At 40.2% G+C, this 14,305-nt stretch overlaps 1 protein-coding gene across 6 annotated transcripts; it reads left to right on the forward strand.

Moving 5' to 3' along the window:
- The first annotated feature begins 70 nt into the window (after positions 1 to 70).
- On the forward strand, positions 71 to 13,992 carry LOC111246227 (uncharacterized). Of its 6 annotated transcripts, none has more exons than XR_015324530.1 (8): positions 71 to 211; positions 3,500 to 6,153; positions 6,270 to 6,421; positions 7,025 to 7,361; positions 7,475 to 7,651; positions 8,977 to 9,105; positions 10,334 to 11,387; positions 12,192 to 13,992. XR_015324530.1 is itself a non-coding variant. In XM_022795488.2 (7 exons), exons 4-7 carry the CDS (start codon positions 7,256 to 7,258, stop codon positions 12,300 to 12,302), a joined length of 465 nt encoding a protein of 154 aa, XP_022651223.1. In that variant the 5' UTR covers positions 71 to 211; positions 3,500 to 6,153; positions 6,270 to 6,421; positions 7,025 to 7,255; the 3' UTR covers positions 12,303 to 13,992. The 6 variants fall into 6 exon arrangements, 2 of the variants coding, with proteins under 2 accessions (XP_022651223.1, XP_022651222.1); XR_015324531.1 differs by having other exon boundaries at positions 10,334 to 10,696; XR_015324532.1 differs by having other exon boundaries at positions 10,334 to 10,696; positions 12,250 to 13,992.
- The last annotated feature ends 313 nt before the right edge of the window (positions 13,993 to 14,305 follow it).

Consider the following 14,305-nt stretch of genomic DNA (forward strand, 5'->3'; position numbering starts at 1 on the left):
GACACGTGTGCAGAATAATACGAGCGGATACGTTTATATAGGTCTCCCGTCAACGTTAATAATGCCGATCGGACAGACGGGAGACGAGAAGTGTGATACGTATAAAACTGATAAAAAAAAAAAGCCAAATACAATTCCACATTTGTCGTTATAGCGCGTTACAGTTCCGCACATCGCCGAAATACCAGTTGATCTCAACATAAGCCACATGGTAAGAGAAGCCTACTACGGGTTTCAAAGTTCAGCCGAGTACCAGGTTAGATTGCTTGAATTAGAAAGTATTGTCAGTTCGTAATAGAGTTTTTGATGACGTAACGTCAACCTGCGTGCTTGCTTAATGGACCGTTGTAGAAACGTAGTACTCCAGTACAACAGAAACACTTTTGCTATACATTTTATTCGCAATAATTAGACAACAATTGTATCGTTAAGTTACATATTGGTGGTTTTCATATTGATGGTTGCTAGCTGCTACCGGCTGACGGACTACGCGCGAGACATCATTCGGACAACATTCGACCAAATCTCTAACTAACCGAGTTCTTGCGGTTTTTATTAGCTGCTTAGAAACTACTATTGCCCTCAGTGCAGTAGATCTACTGACATTGCTCATGTTACTCGAAAGATTTCATGTGTGTTTGACGGCCTTCGTGTGAAAGCATTTGGTCGGTTCCACAATGAACGGGATGTTAAAACTTTTCCAGTTTTAATCGTTGTAACAGCTCTAAAACGGTTTTTCTCTGTGGCCTAGAGAGATACGTTAATAAAACGGTAATAAAATATGTGGTAAATAATTTTAGATTTTGATGATGATTCATGCCCCGTATAAGTAGTACTTTAGGGTTGTTTAAGGCTTAGCGTAGCTAACTCGACAGACCGAATAGTTTGTGCTGCTTCATGATCGAATACCTAGAGGAATAGATATACCTAGCTGTATTCGATGCATTTTGTATCGGTGCTATACTCAATGGTGACACCTTTAATGTACGATGCTCTTACGATTCGATCCAAATTATCTAGCCGCGTTTGACAAATTATAGCTATCATAGTAATTGTTCGACAACGCTGCTTTTATCATATTCGATATTTTGGCGGTTTCTCTCCATCTCGGATCAACGCCATGCGGGAAATCTATTTTGACACACCGATTGGAAATAATTCGATGTCCGCGCATATTCATGCAACGGTGCTCACACAAATATCGAAGGCGTCGTCATAATGACACGGCACGTGCAGGCATGTTTACGTGCACATGTATGATGATAAGTCCACAAACGGGTTTTTGTTGCAAATTCCGTATTATGCCAGCGTCAACATACGGTAAGGGTCTAATCAGAATAGCGTTTTTCGCGCCTTCAGATACCGGCCGAAACGAAGCGAGCCCCGTCCTAAGGACTTTTACCGGTCCCAATAAAACTAGAATTGTCACATATTAAATTCGGGTGGTGGAAAAATCTTAAATGATTGGTCAATACGGCCATGATTAGCAGCAAAAGTATATTGTACTACATGCTAGATAACAAACGCCTGCATATTTAATATATCCCGCCTGCAATAATTTATTTAGGTTACCTATTATTTTTTTATTATTTAAAGGTATCATCAAGTGAACGCCAATACTCATAGTTTCTGCTCAAAAATCAACGACAATTTTTTATGCAGAAGCCATCACTAATAAATCGATTGAATGATCGACTCGCTGACTCGTATCTTTCTCAAAAAAATTTCAAAAGTTTTTGAAGCGATCTTTAGGTGATTTGCCATACATCTTATGTAAACATACATATGCTATATACGTCGCCTCAAACACACGGGCATACAGCGCGATCTGAAGCGAGACCTTTTTCCATAATGAAGTTTTGAAACTTTGAAGGCAGATTTACAAATCTATCAATCTTCTAAAGAGGTACATCTAAATCAACTCATGTAATAGCCGGCAAAGACTAGCTTATGGCAAGAGCGGCAAATGGAGCATCTATGTGCGTGACAACTGCTTCTTTGACAATGTCGAAAAATCTGTAAAATAATCCAGGAGGAGACGGTTCAGCCTTTTCCCCCTAGTCAAACGTATTACACACAAAACAGCTATAATTTTGCCGTGAAGTTTGGCTCACTTTGATGGCCTACAACGATGAAATCGTCAGTTTTGGCGCAAATGTCAAGACAGCCTCTTGCATATAAAGTTATGAAAAAATTGCATCTACTAAAAGCAGTGATCATTGAAATAAACCGAATCGTCGATTGCGTGCCTTTTGTCAGCTACTGACGAGCTAAACTTGTTATCAGCTAAGCAGAACAATTCTGCAGCAACAAATAGAAAGTATATGGCTGACTTTTTGGGGAAAACGCTTCCCCCTTACACGCGAGGTTCGGGCTTCTTTTACGTTTTAGTTTTTGCTAGATTTATTAGGAGGATAAGCGTTCACTGAAAATCAGTGACATCGAGACTTTTCTTATTCACTGAACAATTACACCTACACAAAAAACGAACTAGAAAAGAGCAAGCAAAAGGACCAGAAAGAGATAAACAAGCGAGGGACGAAACAGTATGATATGCTTTTAGCAGGATATTATCTGTGCCGATGTCTTTAGAAGTGAGTCAGTGCTGCAAACGGATGCTATTTACAAATGTGCATTCCGTCTGGCGAATAGCTGAGCCATTAGGAAAAATTACTTGCTAATATCATCACAAGCACGGCAGCGTCAATTACCAACGGTGATGTTACCTCTAACGTGAATGATCACCATGATGGCGGCGGCCTTGTAAGGGCGGAACAAACGGCAAATGTTACATTTGGAAGTGCCGCTCAGTTCCCAACTTTCGATTCAACAGAGTCTCAATTTAGAATACAGCCAGTTAGTTATTCTGTCCCAGAATACATTATATGTGATAAGGCATTTGAAAACGAACCAGCTGAGTCCTTTCCTTAAAACGAATAACGCTCAATTTTTTCAGAAATAGGCTTACGTCATAGAAATGGCTAATGGCAAAAGACTAACAACAAATTGCTAGCTTTGCCCGTATCGGCTCCGCGTCAAATTAGAAAAGCCGAAATTTGACAAAAGATAATTCTAACACTTACGCTAAACAGCCACGTGCGTACTTCAATTTTACGATGTTCTTCACTTTTATGACAGTATCGGTTCAACACATCCGTCAGTGTCAACCTGACCAGCTGGGACATTGTTTTCTGCCAAATAGGCACGTCATACATTTAAACGATTTGGATCGTGAATAAATGCAAATTACCTTTTTCAAAACACTGGCTTAAAATCTTCATAGCCTTGTCATACATATGTGTGTGTGTGTGTGTGTATAAAGCGATATGAAATTATCATGATCGAACGAAGGCGGGAAGCGATCGGCCAAGTATTCTACAATGATTCTTCTACTAGAACAGCGTCTACTAAATTTCTATGAAGAAAGTTAAATTTTATCGCCGGGACCCGTATGGCCCGTTCTCTTTTTTCTTGTGTCATTCGATTTTGATTTTCACAGGAGGACCCTAGTTTATTAATGTTCGTCTATGCGGCCTCACAGCAGAAGCTAACTGGCCAGCTGCTTGATCAAGCTTAGTCGGGCCGGGGACGGTAAATTCAGCCGTACAACGGACTGGACGGTATCTACAACGGCTTCGGCACCGCTAGATCTGCCGTTCCCTCGTATGTCTAGCCGAGGGGGGTGTTGTAACAATAAACGACATGTAAATGTAGATGGGGCCAACGATAAGCGGTGATCCCCTCCCGAGGGCTGAGAAAAGTCCGGGGAAAAATAATAAATATACGCCTATATAAATAAATGTAGATACGCGCCTTCGGTTCACAAAAGAAAAAGCAGTCCTACTATGAAGCAAAAAGAAGGATGTGCCCCATCCTTTGGACAGACACGGACGAATAAATGGCAAAACGTTGTATATTTGCATGCACTGGCTGGCGGGCCTGATGTTGCCAACGGTCGGCGTGGTACCGGCGTAAATAAACTGTATGCGAGTAGTTTTATTACAAGTACCATAATGGTGTTTTTTTTTTGGCGTTCAGTGTGCTCCCTGTTTTTCGATAAGTGTCGAAGAAGTCTTCAAATATTTTGACGTATCGGTTTATCTGTCATTGTTCACCTTTGTCTACGAAAATCAAAATGCGACCCTTGATTGCTACCGTAACATGTGGTGGATAATAGCACAATATGGGTACTGGATCGCAGCAATCGTGAGAAACAACCCTCAGCTACAGATGTCCTGAATGCGTCTCAGATGTGTGGTTTTTATCGTCGTACGTTTAAATATATTTAATGTAACACCATATATCGCCAACGATAATATACGCTACAACTCTACAACAAAGGGTTTGTTCGTTATAATAATATGTGAGTAGTCATCAAACATTGTCAAGCTTATATGCTATGATTTAGTATCGGTTTCAATAAAATAAATAATAATATAAATAAATAATAAAATATCAGTGCTAAAAACTCTGAAGCAAATGTCGTAGCATAAACCTCCTCAAAGCGCTAGAAGGTACGCTTGAGGCAACGCGTACCCTACTCAGACAGCCTGTTGCAAACCTATCCAATCCCATCAGCTGTTAATTAAAGTTTTATAACTAATTCTGCGTTCACGATTCTGCTATATACTGAATAGATAGAGGTAAAAATAAATCTAGGTCAGCAGCACGAATAGTTAGATAATGGAGGCCATGAGATGGCCGGATGAGAAGAGTTCAAGATGAAAAAAGTCGTCAGCATTACTCCTGCCGTTGTTGTAATTAAGGCAAATCACACAAATTAATCATCGATTCATCATCTACCGATCTTCGATCAACATTCGGCGATCAGTCGTGTTCTATTCAAAATACTAATGACTAGTTCTATTGTTATACACAGAGAATCGCTAATCGACCGTACGAAAAAAAGATCAGTTTGATTCACGAAGATCGCACGAGCCATGCATCGAAAATAGGCGATTTGGGGGACCGTTAGAATAATGCTGTCCCTTCAACAAACTACTTGGATCCATTATTGGACCCAACAACTAATTACATACAGATCGTTCATGCTCGATATACAATAATGAATCACTGGACTTTTTCGATTTTATACGAAGTTGATGCGTCTGCGATGTACGGCTTGAAGCAATGACTCTTTTTGAATTAGAGATTTAGCTACTGAGCCAACACACGAATCATATGAACGAAACGATACGGTACGTGTCTCACTCTAATCTCGTTTGATTCACAAAAACTACTGAACATTACGTTTCGGTGCTGCCCACCTCGTGACGCCCAACGTCGGCTATTGTAGGGAGACGACCAATTTAAAGACTTTACTAGCTATAGATCTATGTCTAAGAACAAGAGACACAAGGTACGTTTCGACCATAGTACTAACTAACGAATTTAAGCGGAGGGCTCAAATGTGACCACAACTAGAACGCGAAATGATTCAATCAGACAGCATCCGCTATCACTAATTCTTCTAAGTTGACTAGACAAGCACTTGGTTCGCTCCACATTTGTCATTGTCTACCTCAGAGCAATTGAGAGTCCAGCAGATGCGCGACTTCATCTCCCACACGGAATTGTCCCTCTTTTATTAATAATTGGTCTCACTCCAAAACGTGGCAAAGCTAAGGACATGCGCAGCAATTACCGATACGTTTCTAGCTTGTAACTTTGTCAACTTTATCTAAATTTCGAATCTGCTGAAGATTGTACATACCTACAATCGGTTGAGAAGCGTTGAAATATTTAAAATGGTAAATGAGATTGGGAATGTGTGTCAGTAATACACTTAGGAATAGTCACTACGCTGAACGGAGACGGAAACGCTAAAAACAATTTTCTGCCCATTCGACTATCTGGACACTGGCACACATTTACAAATGCAATGGAAATGGTTATTTATTCCCTGTTTATCTCTACCTCTATTTAATGAAGCGTAATGGTATATATTGGATATATATCAGCGATGAGATGCCAGTCGATCAAAATCAAAATGCAGTACCTGCACCCATATAGAGCAAGCAAAAATACCTAGTCATCTATAGAAGTAAACGGCGAACTCTCCACCTAACAGTCATGCAGCGATAACGATATCTGCAGGGCGACGATCAGAGCACACGACTATTAGACAATGCGTGTGTACAATAATATCTACAGGTAACAGATTATCTTCAGTAAGTCGTTACTGCTACTGAAATGTTCTTGCTGTTGAGAACGATGACAATGTTATATTTTACTGCGTGTTCTATATGTTTGTGTCTATGTATTTCCAGTACGGTACACAACGGACGCAGTATTCCACGACTGACGTTGACGTCGGACGACACTCGAATGTCGACGATCACTCAATTTTTTTGGAGGTTATCGGATTTGGCCTACCTTTATGGCCTTCTTGGACACCATTGGCATCAAGCAGAGATTGACAGTAATGCTATTGTTGCAAGTTTTCCAAACCATCTAAGAACGATCCCAACGCGCACTAAATATCCGAATAGATAAAAAAGCTTATTATAACTACATAAATTATGTATCATATACCACGTATTTACCTTAGTAACCGACTGTGGCAACAAGGAAAACTAGAATTAACGTTTGTTTACTCGTCTACTCATAAATTTTATTTAATTATATGGCAATGTGCAACTTCCTTTCTCGCGTATGCACTCTGCCGTCATTAACGTTGTCTTAGCAGGTGTCAGCCAGGATCGATGCCGTCTGCTCCTTGGCCGATTTCATCCTGCCGCCGCAACGTACTTTGCATAAGCAGCCGGCACTGAATGACGACTATTGCTGTTTCTGTTTAAATAAATCGTATCAAAGATATCATAATAATTTGTGGCCTCTCTATCCAGTAAAATGCCATCCTCGTATGTGCAATTGTCATGGACGAGCCACATACACTATAAAGAAAAAAACAGGTAGATGCGAGTACGCGCTGGTTTCTTTTCTCGGAATTTGTTGCACTCATCGTCAGTTAGATTGCTCGACTCGTTTCAGCGTTTCTTTTATCCTTATCGTCCATTCGCAGGTACAGAGGAGCGCTGCTAGTGACCTCATAAACGTATGGTAAAGATTAGTACGGTCTGCTGATGTGCTATACGAAAATTGGGCTGAACGAACACGGTCAGCACATAGAAATGCTGATTAGTAAGGCAAACGTGACCAAATCCAGCTCCTTCAATGTAGGCGGCGATCTTCAAAAATAACAGGAGAACAAGTAAACAAAATCAAAGACAATGTAATATCCAAAGATCAATATATGGGCAGAGATACTGTGTCAGTGAGACAAGCAAACGGCTACGGTGTAAATGGTTCGCCTGGTTGTCAACGCGGCTTCGCTGTCTGCCGACCACTGCAGTGGGATAGTAAGTGTAACTTATGGAGTCGCTATATAGTTGAGACAACATACTGCGCATATCATATAGCATTAGGCACGTACAGAGTCTAGTAACTAGCATTTTTTTTTCTGTGCGAACAGCGGAGGTTCTGATTATTACTGGCACAGGCGTGCGATCCATATCAAGCAGGCGGTGGTACACTTGTCCGTCTTTCCATGTCACCATGGGTAACATCGTCGTCAGTAACAGCAGTCACAGCCCAAGGCAACAACACGTGCGGCCATTCACTAGTTCTTACTTTAAGTGCATGCAGCAATGTAAGTAGATAGGCACTGAATTACGGCAACGGTATTGTTGCCACCAGCTGTACGTCTGACCAGGCACAGCTGCTGCTGACTTTTACCTATCAGGTTTTTCTGATTGGGTTGTGCCACTATCATGTAACATTATTAGTCACTATTGTTAACGTTTTTGGAGGTGTTGTTGTTGTTTCATGGTACTGATAGCGACTGCGGTTGACGCCATTGGGGCCTCGGTGCTGGCGTTTTGGTGATTTCGGTTACCACTGCTGCTGCTGTTGTTATTATTGGATTTTTAGCACTTGATTTGTTTAATAGAATCAATTGACAATTAGCGCGTAGCAAGCTAGCAGGAATAGAGCTCCACTGACGCCTAGTCTATGCAAGCAAACGTGTATTTTGGTTTATGCGCGCGTGTATTAACACGAAAAGCTTTATCATAATATTCATCTTGGTAAGAAAAAGAAGCAACATATATATGCGTTTGTACGGCCAAGATGTCGTTTTGTGATCAAAACAAATGTATGCCCATTAGACGAACGTACGCACGAAGTCCTGCTGAGGTAAAGAAGTGACTGTAATAGTTATTATAATTACTCTTCGTCCCTTCTTTGTTAGACCATCATCTAAAAGCGAAATTTTTCTGTAGCGTCATCAACAAATATGTATTGCCAACGATGTATTGAAACGATATGTAACAACGATGTATTGTATCTGAAAAAAAAAACAGTCATGGCTTAGAGACTACGGTCTTTAAGATAAAAACGTTTACTTGCTACTTCGTGGCATTGCTGCGCGTCTTGGTCGGCCTCTGAGTCGTCCGTTTTGCTGAACATGCAAGAGAGACTCCAACATGGCGCTTCGTACAATAACAAATATTATATAAGCGCAGCGTATTTATGAGACGTATGCGTTTTCATAGTTCGGTAAGCTGAGGCACGTGTACAAGTGATTTCATTAGACTCCTGTTAGGTTAAGTTGAACGTCAACTGAAAAAAGCAGTAATATGGTGACATGAACTATTCGACACGGTTGTCGTTAAACTAAGTGTTTAGTAAACAGAAGACAATACTATTGCACACAAACAAGAACATGTTACATTTCGTTCACAAGTTGCGCAGGACCAATTACGTCACGTAAACTAATCGGTCCTCCGAAACTTTTCATCCAACTGTTTTTGCTGTGGGTAGACTTAGAAGAAGTTTTTTGTTTTTTTTTTCTAGGGTTTGGCTTTAATTCGGAAATATCTGAGTCGTCAAAGATTGTACGAGCACTTTGAAGTTGAATAGCCCAGCGAAAAAAAACTATCGAGCTTATGCTGTCGCCCATCAAATTCATTCCAGCGGTAACGACTGGCCGGCGGGAGCGGACACGACTGCTCACGGTTACGCAAGACGAAGCACCCACTGTAGATCTCTTGATCCGTTACGAGCCCACTAAAACGCGGCCCTCAGGGAAGCCAAACGAATACGGTTAGAGACAACATAGATAATTACTAAGCAACTTACCTATAATAGAGCAGTGAACCCACATCTATAAGCCGACTACTAACTTGAGCAACATTAACCTTTACTATGGGCTTGTCCAAAAGGCCGACACTTTAAGAGGGTCATGCTTCGGCATCAGACAGTCAAGACCGACCAGTTTCGATGACTGAACACACGCAAAAACAGTTTAACTCCCTCTTATAGTAGCTATTTTCGACTAAATTTTACTCATCTGTCTACTGATGGACCCAAAACGGAATCTACCTGAGCTGGAACAAGAACAGTGCCTTGGCCGATTGGATCAATGTTCAAAATTCTGTTTGTTTTTAATCAAGGTTTCAACGCAGTCAGGCATTTGTTTTTTTTTTGGTTGTCTACAAAACTGGTTCCTTCGCGCACTTTACGGCAATCACAATGATTCTACTATAATAACAGTGTAAAAACTCTGAGTTGTATGCACTCACTCTTATAATGTGTTTTCACCCGTTTTTCATTTACACTATCGAAAATAATGTAAATTTCATCGAAAAAAAAATGTTGGTGACCACAAAAAATTCAGGAAATAAAATTCAGACATTTCGAAACCAGTGTTACAATAATGCCGCAGATTGTTTGTATCTAAGCTTATATACCTGAAAATATGTAACTTAGTACTCTGTTTATAACTGTTCTGATTAGACTAATAAGGCTCCTATGCTAGTTTTTTTTTAATCTATTATGTGCTCAATTTAATATGTCCTAAATAACTAGATTTAGCTTGGCTTAAAACTTCCGTACGAGTTTAGAGCTAACGACATTTTCGGAAAAATTCATGTTAACAACGAACGTGTATTTTTTACAGGCCAGTAAATTATTTGCCTTCATTAACGAAAATCATTATATCTTTATTAAACAAATTGAACTAAAATGTTTAAGCATATAAAAAAACAAGTTTCTATCTGTTCTATTCTGCTTCCATCAGCATTTCGTTTTCTCCGTTGCAGGACCCGCTTAAAGATGGCCGTCATATAAACATGAAGTGATTGATGCAACGCTAGTTATGTTCCATCATATGTAATATAGAATATTGAAACTATAATGATGTGCCTAATGTTCGCCTCCACATCAGCTTGCATCACGCATTGCTCACTTTGACTTTGAGCTAAAAACTTTAGACGTATTAAGCAGGTTCTTTTTTTAGAAGAAGTCGCTATAATTCCTGTCCCGCTTTCAGAGCGTAGTCCTCAAAGGTACTGTTGTCGTCGCGTACTAATGGTGAACATGAAAAACAGGGCTAGAAGCAAGAAGCAACCATGTCTCACTTACACCATATGGATAGAAAACCCACAATGAGACTGCCCGCAGGAAAAACGCGAGTCCTTTCCTCCATATATACGCAGCGTTAGCAAACATGATCCGTCTGACGGAGCAGCACTACCTTGCCGCCGTTTACCGCAAGCCAAACTTTTCATTCGAATACAAATAACGTGCGATGATACACGATGAAACTGAGAGTCAACTCCGCTAACGTTACCAACATGAACAGTCAGTCTATCCTGCTAGCCATAGGAAGCACTATACCCAGCGCCTGCTGATCGTAAGTCCAGTTGTAAATCCTTATAAGACGTCTCGTTCTACTTTGAAAGAGTTCGTACACTTATTCATTTTTCCGCTTTTGATTCAAGTTGCTGCTCGTAGCGCCGGGTGGACATAGCTGCTCATAGTTGAAATTTGCCCGGAATGGCGTAGACAATGACAGGCAAATAGTGAGCTTTTGTTACCAAAAATGATCTTGTTTTTGCAATCAATGCGCACAGGCACACATAGTTTTCGCTTGGAAAGTGTGACCTAGGCTCGAATATTTTCTTGGGCATATGCAATAAACAGAGTAGGTGTAGAGAATATCGTAGGGCAAAAAGATATCACGCATAAATGTCATGATGGAGATCAAAAAGCAGTCGGATTCGGTGCCATTATTTCTCCATCGTCGTATCCATATGTTAGTATTACTTTGTGATATTTGGAACAGAATCTACTACCAAGACGATAACATGAGATTTAACAAACTTATGATTTACTTTAGTAATATCAGACCCTGGTCGTGAATTGTCTCGCTGCACTGTGTATCTATAACAGGTAACGGTATACAAGTCGGCTATGCCCAATGAGAGCAGCAAACACGTTTGGGTTTCACTTCGCAATGACATGCACATTTGACGAATGTTACTGAAAGTTCCATTGTCCGTAAAACCATGTAACCTCAGCTAACAAACATCGAGCTTAAAAAAGTATGTCAGGTATCTACACATATTTGCATGAAGTTTCGCCATAAAAGAGTTGTCAATTTTCCGCTCCGCATAAGGTTTGCTCGTAACATCTCGTCATAAGCTGAACGGTAACAAGTAACAATATACCCAAATCGTGGTAGGAAACTGTGCGTAAGCTGTCATCAATACATTCCGTCGTTCCGACCGTTAATCACGATGAGACTTCGGCACCACAAATTGGCAGAATAACAAAAACGTAGCATTTGTCTCAAAATCACGTAATCGTTTATTTTTAACGTAAAATACTGTGTGAAAAACGACGATACACGTGAAGCCGGTGCTAAGTGCACTTTGTTTTGACAGAATGAGAATGAAAATTCTACCATAGTCATTATATATATAACTGAGGGCCCGTGTCAAGATATAATTGATGATCAGTCTAGCACTACGATGTTTCAAGGTTTATCTCTTTACAACAGTTTCAACTAGAAATGCCGACAAATTCGACAACATCGGTACGCTACGATTATTCTGTATGAAACGGTTGTTCTAGCCGGGATGTTAGAATCGGTCATGGAAACGACAGTGATAGTTATGGCTAGGCACAATTTGATTGTAATAAATTTGCCTGTATTCTAGATAATGGCACGATAGATAGCATCGTATGCCGTGCGAAGCTTGCTATAACAAATGTCTGGAGGGTATTAACGAATCTGTTATGAAAAGGGTAATCTGCTAAGCAATAAAAAAAACCTAAGCACATAATAACTAAGAGAGATTATCGTGATGTTATTATCTGACCCCCTTTATATATTAACCTTTCAGAAATAATCGCAGTAATAGTTAAGCTTCAACGAGGCGTGCGTTCATTTTTGTGCACCAGGTGACAGCAGTGCTCACCTCCATGAAAATACAGGCGCCTCCAAACAACCCTGACAAATAGCCCATTACAATTATTATTGGATTTATTGCTGAGCGTCGAGAGATTCTTCTGTTAATATTCTACGTACATCTGTAGATTCATCATTCTGTATGCGTTGTAACTGCCGATCAAATGAGACTCTAGAACACAAATCCTTTGTGACTCCTCGAGCCCCGCCAATTGGATGCATATCGGATCACCAATTTAGAGCTATGGAGCTAGCTTATACGTGAAACTCCTTTGTTAATTCGCACAAGAACCAGAGGACTGCACGAAGCCGGCTGAAAACGCATTTCGTTCCGTACTGGGAAGCAGTCTTCTTTACGGCAGCATGAAACGTACCACTTCAAGCATTTATATAGAGTACTATTCACTGAAGGAGCACATGGCCTAACGGTTTCGATTTCCTGCTTCTCCGCAAAGCTTGCGCTTGATCACTTGGTCTGTTCGTTCATCTGTCCAGCAGTAGACAATCGTATTGTGAGAAACACAATAGAATCCGATTATTAGAACCGTTTTAATAAACAGACGCAGCAACGTATGAAAAGGCGGCGACCTAGCCTTTGTCATCTATCGGCACTGATTAGAAGGCACACAGTCAATTCCACAAAAAGCCAGGCACAAACCGTTGTATCGATTATTTATATGATATCATATATATATGTATATATGATAGCAATCACGTTTACTTGGCTTTAAACAGTAAGATTGATTCTAGTTGATCGTTTGCAGTGTTTAAACGAAGTTCTATATAGCAAATTCTTCCCATTGTGTATTTTTTTCATTAAATATATGAAGATAGTCAGTATTAATTCGAAATAGAATGCAAGAGAGTTATGGCGACGATGTTGAGAAACTTTCCTTTAACACCAGAATAAGAATAATCACTTCCCATATTTATACCACCGCTAGAATGCAACACTCGACTGTCTGCAGTGGTCTTCAATCACGCGTAGACGCAAACTATTATTGTCTTCAACGAGTTAACCAAATCATCGTTATGAAAAAAATATAGATTTAAAAAAAGCACTTGAATGAAGTAGACAGACACGACAGTATCCGGTTTAATACAATGCTATATTATTACCAACGCTGCCCATCGGCTGGACTAACAGCTGGGGCATATCTAGCACCAGTGGTGTGTTACCGTATCTTCTGCTAATTGTTACTTCATCAGTAGTATGCTCGACAGAAATAAGATCGATGACGGTTGATTTGCCGCTACATTTCAATCGTGCAGCCAACGTCCTCCGTCTAAGCTAAAGTTATCACAGATTTTCATCTCTGAGACCCCTTCGTCCCTGTTTTGCCATGGTCTCAGCACCTCCCGATCACTGCGGAAATAATTTATTAGTTAGCGCTGTTATTATTTTTACGTTTCATTAAAGAGGAAAATATTCTATTTTACTACGTTCATTCACGTACAGAATGGACCAGTAGACTTATACCCAGGGAGACATCGTCTGAGAGTGTCATTTGTTGCGCTAACGAAACGCCAAAATTAAGACAAAATCCGGGCCGCCAGGTTGATACTTGCACACTTACGCTCATCATCCGTCACGGCATCAGTAAACCTTGTGGGAGAGCATTCTTGTAACATGTTAGCTCCAATGCAAAATACAAATAATTCAGTGACACTTTGTCTTCAAAATACTTGCAAATACCGCACATTTTCTATTAAATAAATTGCATGAAAACAAACTATTTACAAGAGTGGTCTTTTCATATCTGTTATTACTTCCGATTTCAGAGATATTAAAGAATACTAACGATCTCATCAGTTTATCTCACTCTGTTCCAGCGATGCTAAAGGTGCCGAGCTCACGGCGCTATAATCTGAAACTCCGAAGAGGTACAATCGATCCAACGTAGCTGAAACGTGGACCATTTTTCATAGCAGACACAGCAACCTAGACGAATCATATGCTTTTCATGTAGAGCGCACACTTGTTGCTACGACGTATATAAGAAACGGGGATTTTCGATAATAAAACCACGCACATGTTGCTACACGTTG

Source organism: Varroa destructor, unplaced genomic scaffold, assembly GCF_002443255.2.
Source record: "Varroa destructor unplaced genomic scaffold, Vdes_3.0 BEIS01000003.1, whole genome shotgun sequence".
NCBI classification, from domain to species: domain Eukaryota; kingdom Metazoa; phylum Arthropoda; class Arachnida; order Mesostigmata; family Varroidae; genus Varroa; species Varroa destructor.

What these genes read in the sequence shown, in the direction of transcription:
- LOC111246227 (XM_022795487.2), top strand. Translation starts at nt 7,256, where the DNA reads ATGGGCAGAGATACTGTGTCAGTGAGACAAGCAAACGGCTACGGTGTA. An exon ending in CTTTAAGTGCATGCAGCAAT is followed by an intron (nt 7,652 to 8,976) that starts GTAAGTAGATAG and finishes AATTCATTCCAG; the next exon opens with CGGTAACGACTGGCCGGCGG. An exon ending in AGGGAAGCCAAACGAATACG is followed by an intron (nt 9,106 to 10,333) that starts GTTAGAGACAAC and finishes TCCCGCTTTCAG; the next exon opens with AGCGTAGTCCTCAAAGGTAC.